This window comes from Sceloporus occidentalis, unplaced genomic scaffold (assembly GCF_023333645.1).
Source record: "Sceloporus occidentalis isolate IW3139 unplaced genomic scaffold, rSceOcc1.0.p SCAF_230, whole genome shotgun sequence".
NCBI lineage: Eukaryota > Metazoa > Chordata > Lepidosauria > Squamata > Phrynosomatidae > Sceloporus > Sceloporus occidentalis.
Genome location: NW_028317210.1, coordinates 907,669 through 925,000, shown reverse-complemented (window position 1 = coordinate 925,000; position 17,332 = coordinate 907,669). Strand labels below are relative to the sequence as shown.

The window sequence follows — 17,332 nt, the reverse complement described above, 5'->3', positions numbered from 1 at the left end:
ATTGGAAAAGGACCTGATATTTTCGGATTTTTGTATACTGCCAACAGGTCTTTTGTATATCGTACAAGATAAATGATTTCGTCAGAGACTCCTCTTATTCTCAGGATCTTTATTCTTGATCTGTCCTCAAGGTCTGCTAATTTATGGTCCATCTTTATCAACTCAGAGTTTAAGGTTTCTTTCTGAGACTTCAAATTCTTTATTGTGGACTGTAATCCTAAAATCTCCTGAGTATGGGAGGCCAAAATTGATATATTCTCTTAGATTGTTATCTAAATCTTTTAATCTTTAAGTAAAGAGTATCCAATGCATTAGCTAAATCATTTTGGGTTATGCAGGTTGGATGGTTTCTGATGAAAGTTTATCAGATGAGTCAGAAGTATTAAATTGACTCCGTGGGGAGTAGAAGGCACTAAACGGTTGAGATTTTTTAGATATCCGATATCTGATTTTTTTCCCCCTTATCTGCCTTCTCTGGTCTATCAGAGTTATTGGATTTTGGTGGCATTTCGAACTCTATGGAGGTCTAGCACAGGCCTATATGGCAAGGATAGAATTTCAATATTTTATGGCCCATGCTGCTTTTCATATGATGGTTACCACTTTTAGAGTTCAGATATAAAATCTGCATAGAACAGCTTAATATAAAACAAATATATAAATGTTTTTACAGATGAACTTTTGCTTATCTGGCATCTCCTGGTGGCTTTGACTGTTTGATCCGCTGCTGGACTTTTTAGAGCAGTTCCAGTAAAATCTCTAGTATGTTCTTGTTGGCCTGCAAGCAGTGGATTTCACCAGAGTACCACCTCAAGACAGATCTCTAGGGCTCTGAGCAGCACCACTCTGCAGCACCCAGCTCACTTTATCCAGCATGGCCGCCTAGCGTGTCAATATCTCCTCCCGACTGACCTCCAAGCTCATAGCACGGGAAGGAGCGTTCACGCAGTCTTTGCAACGGGAGGCGAGGCCAAGGTAAGGAGCCTTTGTCCGGGGAGGCGCTTAGGCCTCAGTTAGATTTAACGCCAATGGAAAACCCGCTACGGCGCCTCGGAGACACTCCAGCTCACTTACGCACGTGTGTCTCTACATAATCATGTCAACAAATTATTTTTAATACCCGGGTAAAGCACTTACAGCAACTCACTTCTTTTTTAAACAAATATCTCAAAAGAGAGACCTAATTTTAGAAATGGAATAACAATAAAAAAAAATAATAAAGTGAGCTAAGTGATGTTATTGTGACATCACTGGCATTAATAAACATGTTTAAGAGGTCCCTAAGAGGACCTCTAACCATTTAAAAAAAATACATAAAAAATACAAAAAATAAAATACAAAATTACCTACATCCCATTGCCCTAACACAGCATCTAAAAAACAAAATACTGTCTGCGCTTCTAACCCTAATAAAGGGTGAGAAGCGCAGACAGTATTTTGTTTTTTTGTATACATTGTACAGCCAACACACTGTATTTGCAGCATGCTCACACTGTTTGGTAGGCCTCATATTATACATTTGTATTATTTGAGCCTGAGACTAGCTTAGCGCACCGACATTTTTTCTTTTCCCTAACACAACATCTACCCTATAAAACCCTCCTGGTCCCTGTTCAAAAACCCCAAACCTGTTAAGCCATAAGCATAAAAATTCTACTATTAATGTACACCTTATAGTATGTTCCCTATAAGTGCTGGAAGAGTATGGAAAATCTATATAAGTTAGGTATTTCTGAGATCAGGACACCTGAACTGATAAACTTGCTCCGGGACTTGAGATACAAAAAAAACCTTGGGATTGAAGGGGTTAAAGTATTTATTGTACTGTTGCATACTCTCCTCCTGGATTCTGATTCCGCATTTATATTGTCCTTCAGGTTCTTACCTGGCTTGCCCGACTAAGTCTGCCCTGCCTGAGGGCTTCCAGCTGTGTGCCCCGTCTGTGGGCTTTCTCCCATGTTCCAGAGAGCGAGCCCCGCCAGTCCAGCTGCAGTGTCCTAGTACTACCTTGTGCCCGGCAAGGGGGCTATCGTGCTCCTACCTGACCTGCTTACCCGAGCCCCGACCTGCTGAACGTAGTTGGCGGAAGTCTCATTTAATGTCTGACTTTCTGCACTATAAATGAATGTTACGTTCCTAATACTCTTCCCTTAACCTTGCCAAGGAAACCTTCACCTCCCTCATCTCATAACCCTAAACGACCTATCACTACTACCTCTTCCATTAACCTTAACTGACCTCTTCTCCCTACACTACATTAAATCAATTCTCTGTTGTCACTAAAGAAGATGTGCATGTTACATAGTTACATAGGCTGAAAAAAGACATGCGTCCATCAAGTTCAGCCTTTCCTGTATCTGTTGCTGTTGATCCAAAAGAAGGCAAAACCCCCCCCCCAGTTTCGCTCTTTCCAATTTTGCACTAACCAGGGAAAAAAATTTCTTCTTGACCCCAAAATGGCAGTCAGATTTCTCCTTGGATCAATAAACTGTTTCCCCATAATTACAGATTATATCCCTGAATATTATGTTTTTCCAGGTATCCATCCAGTTGCAGTTTAAACGTCTGTACAGACTCCGATAAAACTACCTCTGCAGGCAGAGAATTCCACATCCTTATTGTCCTTACTGTAAAAAACCCTTTCCTCTGCTTTAAATCTCCTTTCTTCCAATCTGAACGCATGACCACGTGTCCTATGCATAGTCCTGTTTATGAACAGATTTCCACACAATGGTTTGTATTGGCCCCGAATATATTTATATAATGTTATCATATCCCCTCTGAGGCGACGTTTCTCTAAACTAAACAGATTTAAATTAGTTAATCTTTCTTCATAACTATAGCGCTCCATTCCTTTTATAGTGCTCCTCTTCTACTTTCCTCTTGTCCAACCACATGTCCCCTTGACCCGATCCCTTCCCATCTCACCCAGTCCCTTTCATCTACTCTTGTCCCTACTCTAGCTCACATAGTCAATCTCTCCCTCACTACTAGATCTGTCCCATCCTCCTTCAAGCATGCTACCATTACTCGCTTGGCCCGACTGATCTGTCCAATTACCGTCCCATCTCTCTACTTCCTCTCACCTCCAAGCTTCTTGGAAAAAAAATTGTTTATACCTAATTAACTAAGTTTCTTGATTCCAACTCCCTACTCGGCCCTCTGCAATCTGGTTTTTGCCCTCGACACTGAGACCACCCTTACTAAAGTTACTAATGACCTACTCACTGCTAAATCCAAGGGTCACTACTCCATGCTAATCCTACTGGACCTGCTGCTTTTGACACTGTGGACCACCCTCTTCTCCTTCAAACTCTTCATGCTCTGTCTCCATGACACTGTTCTCTCCTGGTTAACTTCTTACCTCTCTGATCGTACCTTCAGTGTCTCCGTCCCCAGAACCACGTCCCCTCCACCTCTCAGTCGGGGTCCCACAAGGCTCAGTTATAGGACTCTTTCTGTTCTCTCTTTATACTTCCTCACTTGGCAAACTATCATCATCCACCTGTATCCTGATGACATCCCGATCTATCTATCCTCTTCTGATCTCTCTCCCTCTGTCTTAGATGACGTCACTAACTGCCTTCCGTCTCTACTTGGATGTCTGCGTGTTTCCTGAAACTCAATTTCTCCAAAACCGAAATTCTCATCTTCCCTCCCACCAATGCTAAGATTCCCTCATCAGTTTCCCTTAATGTTAAAGGTGGTATAATCACCCCATCTTCTCATGCGCGCTGTCTTGCTGTCACCCTTGACTCTGACCTCTCGATCACCCCCCTCAACATTCAGTCTGTCTCTAAAAACTGCTGTCTCCATCTTAAAAACTAAAGCACAGGATGCCACTAAGGCTTTTGTCCATGCCTTTATCTCCCGCCTTGATTATTGTAACTCTGTCTTAGCTGATCTTCCTATTTCCCGTCTCACCCCTCTACAATCCACTATGAATGCTGCTGCCAGACTTATCTTCCTCTCACATCGATTTACTAACACCTCTCCCCTTTGTCAGCCTCCTCACTGGGTGCCTGTGCCCTTCAGGATTCACTTCCAGGGCCGGACTGGCCCACCGGGATACCGGGAAATTTCCCGGTGGGCCGGAAGGTCCGTGGGCTGGGCGGCCGGCAGACTAACCATGAAGACAGCCGCTGAGCGGCTGCAAATGGCATTGAACGCCTCCCTCGGTGCCAGGGGCGGGCTGGGCAGGGGGGCAATTGCCCCCCAGGCTGCCCGAAATCTAATCAAAGCGGCCGCTGGGTGCTGACGCGGCCGGCCGGCATCAGCACCCAGCAGCCGTGTGCGATGGCCGTCTAGTGATGGGAGCAGTGTGAGGGGTGAAAGCTCCGCCCCCTCGCACTGACCTTTCACCCCTCACTCTGCTCCCATCACTATGCAGCCATCAGATTGCTGGGAATGTAATCTGAACGGCCGGTGCGTGCTGATGCCGCCGGCCGCCTCTGCTTCAATACTTTTTTTTTACTTTATATGGCAAGCCGATCCAGCTTACCATATAAATAAAAAAAAAGTGTTAAAGTAGCTCCGGCCGGCGGCATCAGCACGCACCGGCCGTTTAGATTACATTCCCAGCAGTCTGATGGCTGCATAGTGATGGGAGCAGCGTGAGGTGGAAGCTCCGCCCCCTCGCACTCAGACTGCTGCAGCACCGGATGTCAGGTCAGTGGCATCCTGTCAGCATAGAGGAGAACAGTGTGCAGCTACCAGGAAGTCAAGAGAAGTAGAAGGTGAGTAAAATAATGTATTTTTTGTACTGTATAATGTTTTTTGTATTTGTTAAAAACAAAAAAAATCGGCATGTGTGTGTATGTAAGTGTGTCCCCCTATATGCCACTCTGCCTCCAGAAATGCCTTATACCCCCTATATGCCACTCTGTCCCATGATATGCCTTTTAACCCCCTATATGGCAGAGTGGCATATAGGGGGTTAGAAGGCATATCATGGGACAGAGTGGCATATATTATTTTTTATTTAATATGGCAAGTTGGATCGGCTTGCCATATAAAGTAAACAAAAATGTCCCATGATATGCCTTTTAACCTCCTATATGGCAGAGTGGCATATAGGGGGTTAGAAGGCATATCATGGGACAGAGTGGCATATAGGAGGGTTGAGGCATATCAGGGAGGCAGAGTGGCATATAGGGGGGTATAAGGCTTTTCTGGAGGCAGAGTGCCCCATGATATGCCTTTTAACCCCCTTTATTCCACTCTGCCTCCTGAAATGCCTTATACCCCCCTATATGCCACTCTGTCCCATGATATGCCTTTTAACCCCCTATATGCCAGAGTGGCATATAGGGGTATAAGGCATTTCTGGATGCAGAGTGACAAATAATGAGATAAAAAGAATGGCGAATAGTGTGACGCGGGTATGTATAAGGGGTGCGTGTGGGTATAAGAGCTTCACCGTGAGTCCCAGTCCGGCCCTGTTCACTTCAAAACCCTGACTCTTGCTTTCAAAGCCCTTCACAGCCGTTCTCCTTCTTACATATCCTCACTTATCTCTAAATACACTCCTAAACGGTCCTTACGCTCATCCAATTATCTCCTTCTGTCCTCCCCTCTGATTTCTAGCTCTCATGTTGCGCTTACAAGATTTTTCAAGGGCTGCCGATCCGTCTTTCCCCCTGCCTTCATTCCTTCAAAAAATTCCTCAAGACCCACTTCTTTAAGGACGCTTACAACATTGCACATTAATGCCCTCCCATACTAATTTAGCTCACCTTTCCTAGTCCCTCTCCTGCAAATAGGTTGAACTTGATGGACTTTGGTCTTTTTTCAACCTTATGAACTATGTTACTATGTTACTAATACATATAGTAGTGTGCCTGCTCCATCCCTTCTAATGGCACTTTTACCTATTGTGTAATACACACGAACGCCCTCTAGATTGTAAGCTCATTCGAGTCAAATTGTTATGTTACATACTACTTGTTATGTCCTGTACACCCATTGTACAGCGGTACAGAATTTGATGGTGCTATATAAAACAAATAATAATTTCTTAGGACTTGCTTTGGTAGTTCAGCTTTATTTTTATCAGGGGTGAATTTTCATTTAAAATCTTGAATTTCCACAATAAAAAATGTGAAATTTATGTAAATTACAATAAGATTTTTTTCACAGAACCTCAAAGTGACAGTGCCACAATTAAGAAATGTTGTTCTACAATTGCTTTAATACAATTATGCCACCAAAGGCCATGTAACTCGTACAAAGGCAAGAAAACACAACCATGGAGATGTATCAGGAAGCCAATTTGTTAAGTTCTTTGATCAGACATTTATGAAAATTTCCAGGGTTGCAAATCTGCAGAGATACACAATGTTCTTGTCAAAATTGCATCTGGTTTCTTAGACATTTAGCCACATATGTTTATAATATATATACACACACATATGAATAAAAATTTTTAATAGTTTACTCCTAAATGCTCAGATACCACTGTGTGGTATTTGGTGCAGGCATTGTTTTCTTATTAGTATTAAATACTCATCTAGCTGCATCTTCTGAAAGCAAGGAGCAAACCCTATTATGTTTCTTGCACATGCCAAGTAGAACTCCCATACTAGCAAATGGGAGTTGAGCTTTCATTAAAATTACTCAGAGTAGTGGCAGCCAATCATATGTATGCTGCCTGAGAACTTATGTTTTGCTAGCATACATGCGATTGGCTGATGCTTCAATTACTTCAATGGAGTCCTACTGAGCATGGGAAGAAGTGTACACATTAATCCAAGTTTCAGTAGAAGGATTTAAAGGGGGATTTAATAGAAACAGAAATTATTTCAATAATGAACTCCAATTCAGATTAAAAAGATACAATAGTGGAGACTTTGAGGGAAATCAAAAAGCATCCTTGATATTTTTGAGTTGACGTACAGCAAGGTCAACTGGAAGGTTGAATTTTAAATTGCTGAGTCGACTGAGTATATTAAGGGCACTCTCAAAACCACTGTTGGCCATGTAGCTCCAAGGATGGTAATGTGATTGTATCAAGGAGCCTGATTTACAGAGAAGATTAAGCCAAGAGACCAAACGTTGCTCATTTAAAGCCATGCAGACTAGTGCCTTGAACTCAGAGTCTGCACCACGCTTGAAAGGGTCATGTTCAGTCAAGACTGTGTGAATAGCTGAAAGGAGGCTCTGTTTGGGGGTGATCCTGGTATTTCCAGAAACAGGTAATGAGAAAGACTGAGAGAGTTTGCGAGCAGGTGACTCCACAAAAGCTCTTCCATTATTCTCATTGTAGTACTTTACAAAAAGTTCCCAAGGGTGCAAAGTGGGTGGGGAAGTGGTAAAAACTGGGATCAAGCAGGCAATGGGGGCTAGCACCAGGTTCATTGCCTGGGAAGAAGCATAAAGACCATGAGATAACAGATCCCTTATAGCAACTGCCAGTTCTTTCCTCACTTCAACAGTAAGTTCATCCTTCCCACTTAATAAGCTTTCCCGCGTGGAAGCATAGCTTATCACATGGTCATGAGCCTGTTGCAACAATGCCAGCTGACGGACCTTCTCCACCGATACCTCTAACTTCTTGATTAAATGTGAGAAATCTCTGTTGCTCTCATCTTGCTTCCAAAGATGATGTGGCACATGTCCTGTACTGCATCCAAACTGGCTGACTGCAAACATCTGGAGGACAGTCAGAATCCGTTGTAAAAGATGAATTCCTGCCTCTCGCATCTGTTTTGCTTGTTCTGGACTCACTGTTATAGACAGAGCAAAGTTTATTTAAAAATTCTGTCAGTAATAGAAAAAATTAGGGAACGAGACTTTTTAATTTTTTTAATTAATTAATAACACTTTATACATGGACACATCCCTGCCGCTGCACGGGAGATCAGGCTGGACTCCCCCCTGACAGCAGAAACTGGCATCGTCGGCTTTCTGCTGTCCGATCTGATGTAAAAGCTTCCGGCATGAAAGCTGTTACATTTTTAAATGCTGATCGCGCGATCGGGCATTCTCTTCCGGGTTGCGTCACTGCTGAAGTAACCCGGAAGTTCAACCATGTTTCTCACCATCCTCCCATGCTGAAACTCAAAAACGAAGAAAAAAATGGTAATTAAAAAAATAAATAAAAAAAATTCATTAAAATACAATAAATAATAATAATTGTGACATCACTGGCATTAATAACATGTTCAAGAGGTCCCTAAGAGGACCTCTAACCATTTTAAAAACATATAAAAAAAACCAAAAAAAAAACCTTACATCCCATTGCCCTAGCACAACATCTACCCAGTATAACCCTCCTGCCCCCGTTGACAACCCCCAAATCCGTTAAGCCATCAGCATAAAAATTCTACATAAAATGTACACCTTATAGTAGGTTCCCTATAAGTGCTGGAAAAGTATGGAAAAATCTATATAAGTTAGGTATTTCTGAAATCAGGACACATGAATTGATAAACTTGGATGGGATTTTCCACCACTTTACCTAATTTTGTGAGGATTCAGAGGGAAAATTTTTAAAAAAATTAGGTTTTTTTTCAAATTTTCACTTGTTTTTACTAAATTTCTTATTCTAAATTTTCAGCTAATCATCCAGCTATGGTATCAAAAGAAAGTTCTCTCTCTCCTTGAAAAAACAATATATAGTTTACATGGGTACACTATTCACAGGAAGAGAGAATCATCGCTGAACCGACATAGCGCAAAAATAGCAAAATTGCTCAGGGACTTGGATTGTTTATGGGCTAAAAAGTCATAAATTTTCAAAAACTAGACACACCACGGTTATTTCAAAATCTCTCTGGATTGGTCACACAGTGGGGTGGGTTTTCAGTGTTGCTGAATGCCTCGTTATAGAGGCATTTCAGCAACACTGTTTAAGCTTAGGCGATCGTTGATAACCACGTGTTTAATCATCACGGTTTCACTTATTTGTGTTTAATGCACCCACATGTTTTCTCAAGGACAAATATATATAACTGCAGAGGTCCTGCTGTAACAGGAATCAGGGGTTCTGTCCCTAAGTCCCTGGCTATTGTTGACATTCTCACAGTCTGGGCTGGCTACAAGATAGATAGCCACTAAGGTCCTTAGAGTCAGCCATCTAACCTAAATCTCTAAACAAACTACCAGAGTAAAAACACAGAATAAAACACTGTATTGGAACTGGGTATGGTTTATATAAGCCACCACTAGTGGAGGAAGAGTTGACATACAAACGGTAACAGATAAACTTAACACAGGATTAACATCCTCATACAGACAACAATTGGGAATTAACAAATGAAATAAATTAGGGAAGTAGCACTTAAACGTAGACTAGACAAAAGAGACGTTCTTAATACTTGGTAACAAGGTTGAACAAACTAAATGTTACAATTTAATCCTTGCAAGTAAATATATAACTGCACACCCAATAATTGTCTTAAAAATGGGAGCTCAGAATCTGTTACACCTACACCATAGATTTCAAATATGTAACCCTTATTGCATAACGGTGGGAATTCTAATACAGGGATTTACGTTCACATCTATATAATTACCTTTGGCCTGTGGATTTGTACTGGCACAAGAGTGGTACCCTCCTGCACCACTGCTTGAAGACTCCACAGGGCTGCCAAACTCATCTGAAATAAATAAAAACACACGCAAAACAATATTACAAATCAAGGCTTTCCACAGTACTCAACTGGGTGTTATACTTTTACAAAGGAATATATAATACAACAAAAGGAAAGCATAATATATAATTATATAATATATAATACAAAAGGAAATTTTGTTGTAATACAAACACAAAAAATACGGTTCAAGTATTAAACTGAAGGATAGTTATGTTTATCCCATTAAGTGATGTGGTGATTTAACCCCTTCAGTCCCCTATAGACGTACCGGTACGTCCATAAAACGCATCCCAAGAATCCCCTATGGACGTACCCGTACGTCCTGCCCTTCTTGCAGCGGCAGGGACACATCCCTTCTCAAACTTCAGCTCACGTTTTGGCAGCAGATAGAAAGACACTGGTGCAATGGATTGGACCACAGGCAGGCAGTAGAAATGGGAATGGTGGTTACTGATGGGGCAGTAAACATGGTGAAAGTAGTTGGATATGGGGGACTTTTTGGGTTTCAAAACTGATTGAAAAGTGCAGCAACAGCAGGGAGGGGCAGGAGACGCAGGCCTATCACACCACCACCTACATCCGAGTGTAGTCACCTGCTGGAACTCCACCCTGGACATGATGTAGCATATCCTAGAGCAGCAGCGAGCTCTCCACTCCATGTCCTCTTGTTACAGGGTCACCGTACCCAAGGCTGGGTACCCCTGTTTGAGGGCTGAGGAATCACCAGTCAGTCCCTCATACGGATAGCACTCAGCTATCCACGGATCATCCAGACCACCATTCGTAGTAAACCAAGAAGAACTCTCTTTATTACAAACACACAGAATTTATATACAATCTCAATGCAATGTGTACCGAACCCAACCCCCAATCCCATCAGCCACATCCCATCACAAATCCCATCAGTATACAGGGGATGTATCAGGTGAGGGGATTACAGAATACAATGGGTTCCCCCACCTGTGTTATCCCCCCTGTAGTGCGGGTGCCGTCTGGGCAGACAGGGCTGTGTTGGCTGATTAAGAGCCCCAGCCAGATTATAGGATTGTCTCCTTGAAGGCTGGAGCTGAAGCCACATCAGTCTCTGGGCCGGTTACACAATAATACACAATATAATATATTACCGGGTCACAGTATACAGAACCGGACACAAAAGTGCTCCGTGACCCGGCTAAACTTCATATGACACATGAGCCAGCTAGCCTGGCCCTGTCACAGATCTCCCCCTTGACCAACGGTCCGGCAGACCAGGCAGATCCACACGGGTCTGCTGCAGGCTGTCCGAGTGGACAAAGTTCAAAGGTGCAGGCCTTAGTTCATGGCCCCCTTTGTCAGAATCATCCATTGAAGGTGGGCCAGGGCCCTGGTTGCCCAAAAGGATAGTCAGTAGTCCTCTGTGAATTGGAGGACGGTCCCAGCTCAGCCGGGGGCACATGGCTATCCCCCTCACCGGGGTAACAGGGGCACGTGGAGACTCCTGCTCCCTAGTCTTGGGAACTGAGTCTGGGGCAGCTGCCAGGCCAGGGTGGTTGCATGGATGGAAAACCCTGCTGATCGGGCCGGGGTTACTCGGGGAACCAGGGAAACACGTAGAGGTAGTAAGAGGGGCCTCTACCGGGACACTGGAGTGACCTAGGGGACACTCTGGGACAGGAACGGGTGCCCTTACGGGGTTATTAGGCGAGCTAAGCAGCACTGCGGGGTACTCAGGGGACCCAGCGGAATACTCCGGGGCAGGGACAGGTGCCAATACTGGACCACCGGGAGGGTTAAGCAGACCCTCGATCTTCCTCTCTGGGACAGGTGCCTCTGCCTGGGCACGGAGAGAGTCAGAGGAACACTCTGGGACAGTGACCTGGGCTTCTAGGAGGACACGTGGGGAACCAGGGAACACTTCGGAGAACACAGGGATAGGAACCAGGGCCTGCGCCAGGCTACTGAGAGGACCCGGGGAACTCGGCAGCCCCTCTGGCGTCCTCGCTAGGTTAGGGAACGGTGCCTCTACCGGGTCACCGGGGACTTCAGTGGGAACCTCTGGGGCAGTGACCCGGACTTCTCCCAGGACACTCAGGAAATCAGGGGAACAATCTGGGGCCCTGGCTTCTACGGGCATAGATAAGGGTTTGGTGAGGGGGATTGTGCCACTTACTCGGGCGGTGGGGACAGTCATCTCTTCTGCTGGGGTAGAGCAGCCCGGGTTGTTGGTGAGGACTTGGGTCGGAGCTTTTGGCTTCCTCCTCCGCTTCTTCTTGCTGGCGAGGACCTCGGTTCTTCTCGCCAGGGCAGGGGCTGAGGAGTAGGTGAAGAAGACCTCGGTCCCACTCCCGCAAGTTGTGGTATCATGCTCCCAGTCTCCTTGTAACTCCTGGAGCTCCACTCTCCGCAGCAATTCTTTATAGTCCCTCTCGAGCTGCCATTCCTCTTGGACCAGGCAATCCATAACAGCCTCCAGCTCGGGGGGAATAGCATAAACCAGGACTTCTGCACGGTTGTCCCAGATTGTATCCCTGCGGTACTGGCAGGGGCTTCCGAAGGACGAGTCAAATTGGAAGGCATCATATATCAGCCCTGGGTCGATGGGGCTATACAGCATCAGAGGGTCGCTGTGGTCTTCACCTGCTAACTGCTGGGAGAATCCCTGGTAGCGGCTCTGGAGGTCGAGCTCTGCATATATGAGACCCCTCAATTCGTCTTCCCACTCCGGCAACGGGTTCTCCCCCAGGAGTGGAACTCGTATATCCCACATTGTCCAGTATTGTGCCCAGTATGATTCAAAGTGGGGATGGGAGAAATCATCCCTCCAGTCTGCAGGCGCAGACTCCAACTGCCATTGCTGGTGTTCCAGCTCACACACCTCGGCTGTAACCCGGTCTGTCTCATCCTCTGGTTCTCGGAAGGGTTGGATATCCTGGTATGATATTTTGGTGTTCTGTTCCCCTAGTCTGGGAGACACAGACCCACTCTGGCTCAGTTCCCGGTGACACATTTCAATCACCATCATCACTTGATCCGATGTAGCCCCTCCTGGGTACAGGGATAGGTGCCATAGAATGTTCTTTTGTAGAGCACTCAGTCCGAGGCTCTCCTCTGGGGCATCCTGGTGCCGGTCCATCTCTCTGCAGTCCGCAATCAGAGTAGCCTTTCCTTTGCTACAAACCTCCAGGAGCTCTCTTGGTGTCTCTCGTCTGCAATCCCAGTTGGTGGTTTGGATTTCACCCAAGTCGTGGGATTCTTCCCACCGCTGCCAACCAATGTTACAGGGTCACCGTACCCAAGGCTGGGTACCCCTGTTTGAGGGCTGAGGAATCACCAGTCAGTCCCTCATACGGATAGCACTCAGCTATCCACGGATCATCCAGACCACCATTCGTAGTAAACCAAGAAGAACTCTCTTTATTACAAACACACAGAACTTATATACAATCTCAATGCAATGTGTACCGAACCCAACCCCCAATCCCATCAGCCACATCCCATCACAAATCCCATCAGTATACAGGGGATGTATCAGGTGAGGGGATTACAGAATACAATGGGTTCCCCCACCTGTGTTATCCCCCCTGTAGTGCGGGTGCCGTCTGGGCAGACAGGGCTGTGTTGGCTGATTAAGAGCCCCAGCCAGATTATAGGATTGTCTCCTTGAAGGCTGGAGCTGAAGCCACATCAGTCTCTGGGCCGGTTACACAATAATACACAACATAATATATTACCGGGTCACAGTATACAGAACCGGACACAAAAGTGCTCTGTGACCCGGCTAAACTTCATATGACACATGAGCCAGCTAGCCTGGCCCTGTCACACCTCTGAGCAGAGCATTGGGGTGTCCAGCCCATTGGGCATTATGGACTTTAATGGGGCAGGTGGTGGTGGTCCTGAAGCCATTTAGAGATGTGACTGAGGATTTAAGCCAGAGCACTGCTACTTTGGGCCAGGTCATCCCCTTACTTACCTACCTTGAACAACACATGCATGACTTGCTGGAACAAAATTTGTTTTTTCCAGGCGAAAGATTACAAGTGGTTGCATGCAAGCCATCATGGACACCCCAGTGTACATGCTGGCCACCCTTTGTGACCCAAGGGTTAAGTGCAAGCCGGCCCAAAAATTTGTTGCCCGAAACGAATACGGAAAAAACAAAAACAAAAATTTCACTTTCACAAGTTTTTTTTAGGGGATTGCACACAAAAATACAAGGAATATTTGACTAGACCTTGAATGAATCTTATAAACATCTCCAAGTCTCGAATCTGTGTTTTCAGCTGCTCCACCAACTGTTCCTTTACTTTGGCAGGATTAACAATTTGAGCAATGGCGGAATCAACACGCTGACGCAGCTCGTCAGGAGAAAGGCAGCTTATGTCATCATTCAGATTCACGTCTAGCTTCTTGATCAACTCATCTATGATAACCTTAAACACATTTTGAGGATAAAAAACAAACACGTTTTAGCAAACTACATTAGGGTGATTTTCATTGCTAAACAAAAAAAACAAACAAAATAAATTTAACAGATCAGTTGAAAACACCATATGTGACAATGTGACCTGTATAAATGTGTGAACCAGTTTTATAAAAGGCAGTGCACCTTTGTTTGTTCCATTAGGCAAATTTGCTATAAATATTGCCTCTTTTAGATACTGTAACTGTCACCCAAGACCATGTCCCTTCCCATGTTAACTCCTCTCTCTTGTCCACTCTTGTCCCTACCCTAACAAATACACTATATGGACAAAGGTATTGGTAAACTTGGCCTTTACACCAACAGGAACTTTTACGATATTGCATTTTAAATACATAGATATCTAATTATGACATATGACTAATATATATATATATATACATACATACATACATACATATATACATACATACATACATATGAAGTCTGTCCACCCCCCCCCCCTCTTTGTAGCTATAATAGCTTCCACTCTTCTGGGGCTTTCCACAAGATTTGGTAGTGTTTCTGTGGGAATTTTTGACCATTCATCCATTAGCGCATTTGTGCGGTCAGGCACTGATGTTGGATGAAAAAGGCCTGCCTCACAATCTCCATTCCCGTTCCAAGATGTTCGATGGGGTTGAGGTCAGTCATGCTGGAATAGAAAAGAGCCTCTCAAACTGGTGAGACAGAGGTGGAAGCATAGCATGGTCCAAAATGTCTTGGTATGCTGAAGCATTAAGACTTTCCTTCACAGGAAGTAAGGGGCACAAACACTGAAAGACAGTGCCATACCATTAACCCTCCTCCACCATTATGGCATTATGCAAACAGGCAGGTAACATTCTCCTGGCATCTGCAAAATCCAGACTTGTCCATTAGACTGTAAAACAGAGGAGTACCGTATATTCCGGCGTAAAAGACGACTGGGCGTATAAGACAACCCTCAACTTTTCCAGTTAAAATATAGAGTTTGGGCTATACTAGTCGTATAATACTACCCCTCTACCCAGTATACAACAACCAGCCAATCATGGCAAGCGATGTACCTTACTGGTGTTTGGCTGGTATACAAAGCCTGCTTGGATTGGGTGGGTCAGCTCTCCCTAACATATGCCTGTCCACACACACACACACACACACACATGTATAGACATACACAGGGCCGGCCGAAGACTTAACGCCGCCTGGGGCGAAGTTTAAAATGCCGCCCCCCGCCGACGCCGGGGGGGGGCGGCATTATCTACCCCCCCACACCGGTACTTACCCTTAAACAGTCCTGCGGCGAGTCTCCCTGTGCTGCCACGGTGCCGGCTTGTAATGCTGAGCGCCGGAAATTCACGTCACTTCCGGCGCTCTGCATTAGTCGGCTCCATTGTAGGGCCGGCCCTGGACATACACTGCCCTCACACACCCCTTCCCTTACACACATATACATGTACACACCAGCTTACAAACACACATATACACATACACTGCCCTTACACGAACATATATACACTGCCCTTACACATACACAATATATATATCTATATATCTATAGCTCTATATCTATATACACATATATATATACACACACACATATATTATATATATATATATATTATATATATATATATATATATATATCTACACATACTAACATACGCCTGTCTATACATACACATTTATACACTGCCCTCACCACACACACACACACACATGCCACTCGAGATATCCTGCCACTCTGTGTCCCTCCCAAGATATGCCCCCTTCCCCTAGTCCCGGGTGTCTCGCGGGGCCGGCAGGGGACATCTATTCTACGCAGAACGGTATACAACTTGTATACCGTTCTGCACTGGTAAGGAGGATTGTTAAAGCTTACCGCGCAGACGTTCACCGGGCGAGCGTAAACAACCTCTGCTGCCGGCACGTCTGCACGATGTGCTTTAACAATCTTGTTAAAGCACGTGCCGGCAGCGGGGGTTTAAGCGCTGCAGGTGAACGTCTGCGCGATGCGCTTAGACAACCTCCCGTGCCGGCACTCCCCCTGTGGAAAGTGCCAGCAGGGGAGGCTGTCTGAGCGTATCGGAGAGTAGGATGCAGGTCCCCTGCACCGCTGCGGGGGATCTGTATCCTAACCCTGCCAGACCTCGAGCTCCCTAATGTTGGGCTAGTTAGAGGGAGGTTGTGATCTCCCCAACCAGCCCTGCTCATCGGGCGCCCGCTGATCACGATCTTGCACCTACCTCGGCGTGGCCCTGAAGACCGACCCAGGGGAGGTGGCTTCTCCGTTCGCCCCTCCCCTAGAGATTCGTGATTCTCCAGTCCGGCTCCTGTAAGTTTTAGTACCCGGCGTACAAGACGACCCACGACTTTTGAGAAGATTTTCACAGGTTAAAAAGTCGTCTTATACACCGGAATATACGGTACTCTACAGAACACATGTCCAGTGTTGGCATGCCTAATACCACTCGATCCAATACCAACTCGGGTTTGTGAGTTTTTGCGCAAGCTCACTGGTGTTTTTTTCGTTATACTGTATTTACTCGATTATAAGACAACCCCCAAAATCTGAATATTAATTCAGAAAAAAAGGAAAAAGCCTGAATATAAGACGACCTTATAGGAAAAAAGTTTTACCAGTAAATGTTAACTCGCGTAAACTTTTTTTTTTTTTAATAAAAGCTATGATTGAGAAAAATATTTTGTTTTTATTTCCTCTTACCTGCCCCCAAGCTTGTCACTCTGCCTCAGAAATGCCTTATACCTCTCCTATATGCCACTGTGCCCCATGATATGCCTTTTAACCCTCTAAATTATAGCCAGAGGGTGTATGCGCGATGGACGCAGACAACCCCCACTGCAAACGGCACCTCCTTCAGGCTGCAGCGGAAGTTGTTTACGCGAATGGCGTAGTAGTCTACCCGCTGCCCCGACTACACACCATGGAGTCAGAAGCACCGGTAAGTTTGGGGGGCATAAGACAGGACGATCCAAGTCCCCTGCAGCACTGCGGGGGATCTGGATCTTAGTCTCATAGTCAGACCTATTTGCTCTGAAAAAAATCTTGTCTTATAATCGAGCAAATACGGTAGTTATCCTTTTAGTGGTGTATTTGAAGGGTACACTATTTTTGGATTGCAGCAACATTATATAATAAGAGATCCTATATTCACAATAAATACACAAATACAGACTACGTGGCTAGGTGCTTGATTTCATACACCTGTGGTGTGAAAAACCTGAATTACACAATACTTGTGTCCCTATAGTGCATCTTAAACCTCTACCTCTCCACTGGATGCTTCAAAAC

General features: G+C 45.0%; 1 protein-coding gene across 1 annotated transcript in view; it reads right to left on the bottom strand.

The window, feature by feature from the left end:
- Positions 1-6,858: 6,858 nt before the first annotated feature.
- Positions 6,859-17,332, bottom strand: part of LOC149276705 (RUN domain-containing protein 1-like) — a 58,044-nt gene continuing 47,570 nt past the window's right edge. Inside the window, exons 3-5 of the mRNA XM_089503369.1 lie at positions 13,810-14,008; positions 9,516-9,599; positions 6,859-7,724 (exon numbers count right to left, since the gene is read on the bottom strand). Coding sequence (XP_089359495.1) covers positions 6,859-7,724; positions 9,516-9,599; positions 13,810-14,008 — 1,149 coding nt within the window. The remainder of the gene's footprint in view (positions 7,725-9,515; positions 9,600-13,809; positions 14,009-17,332) is intronic.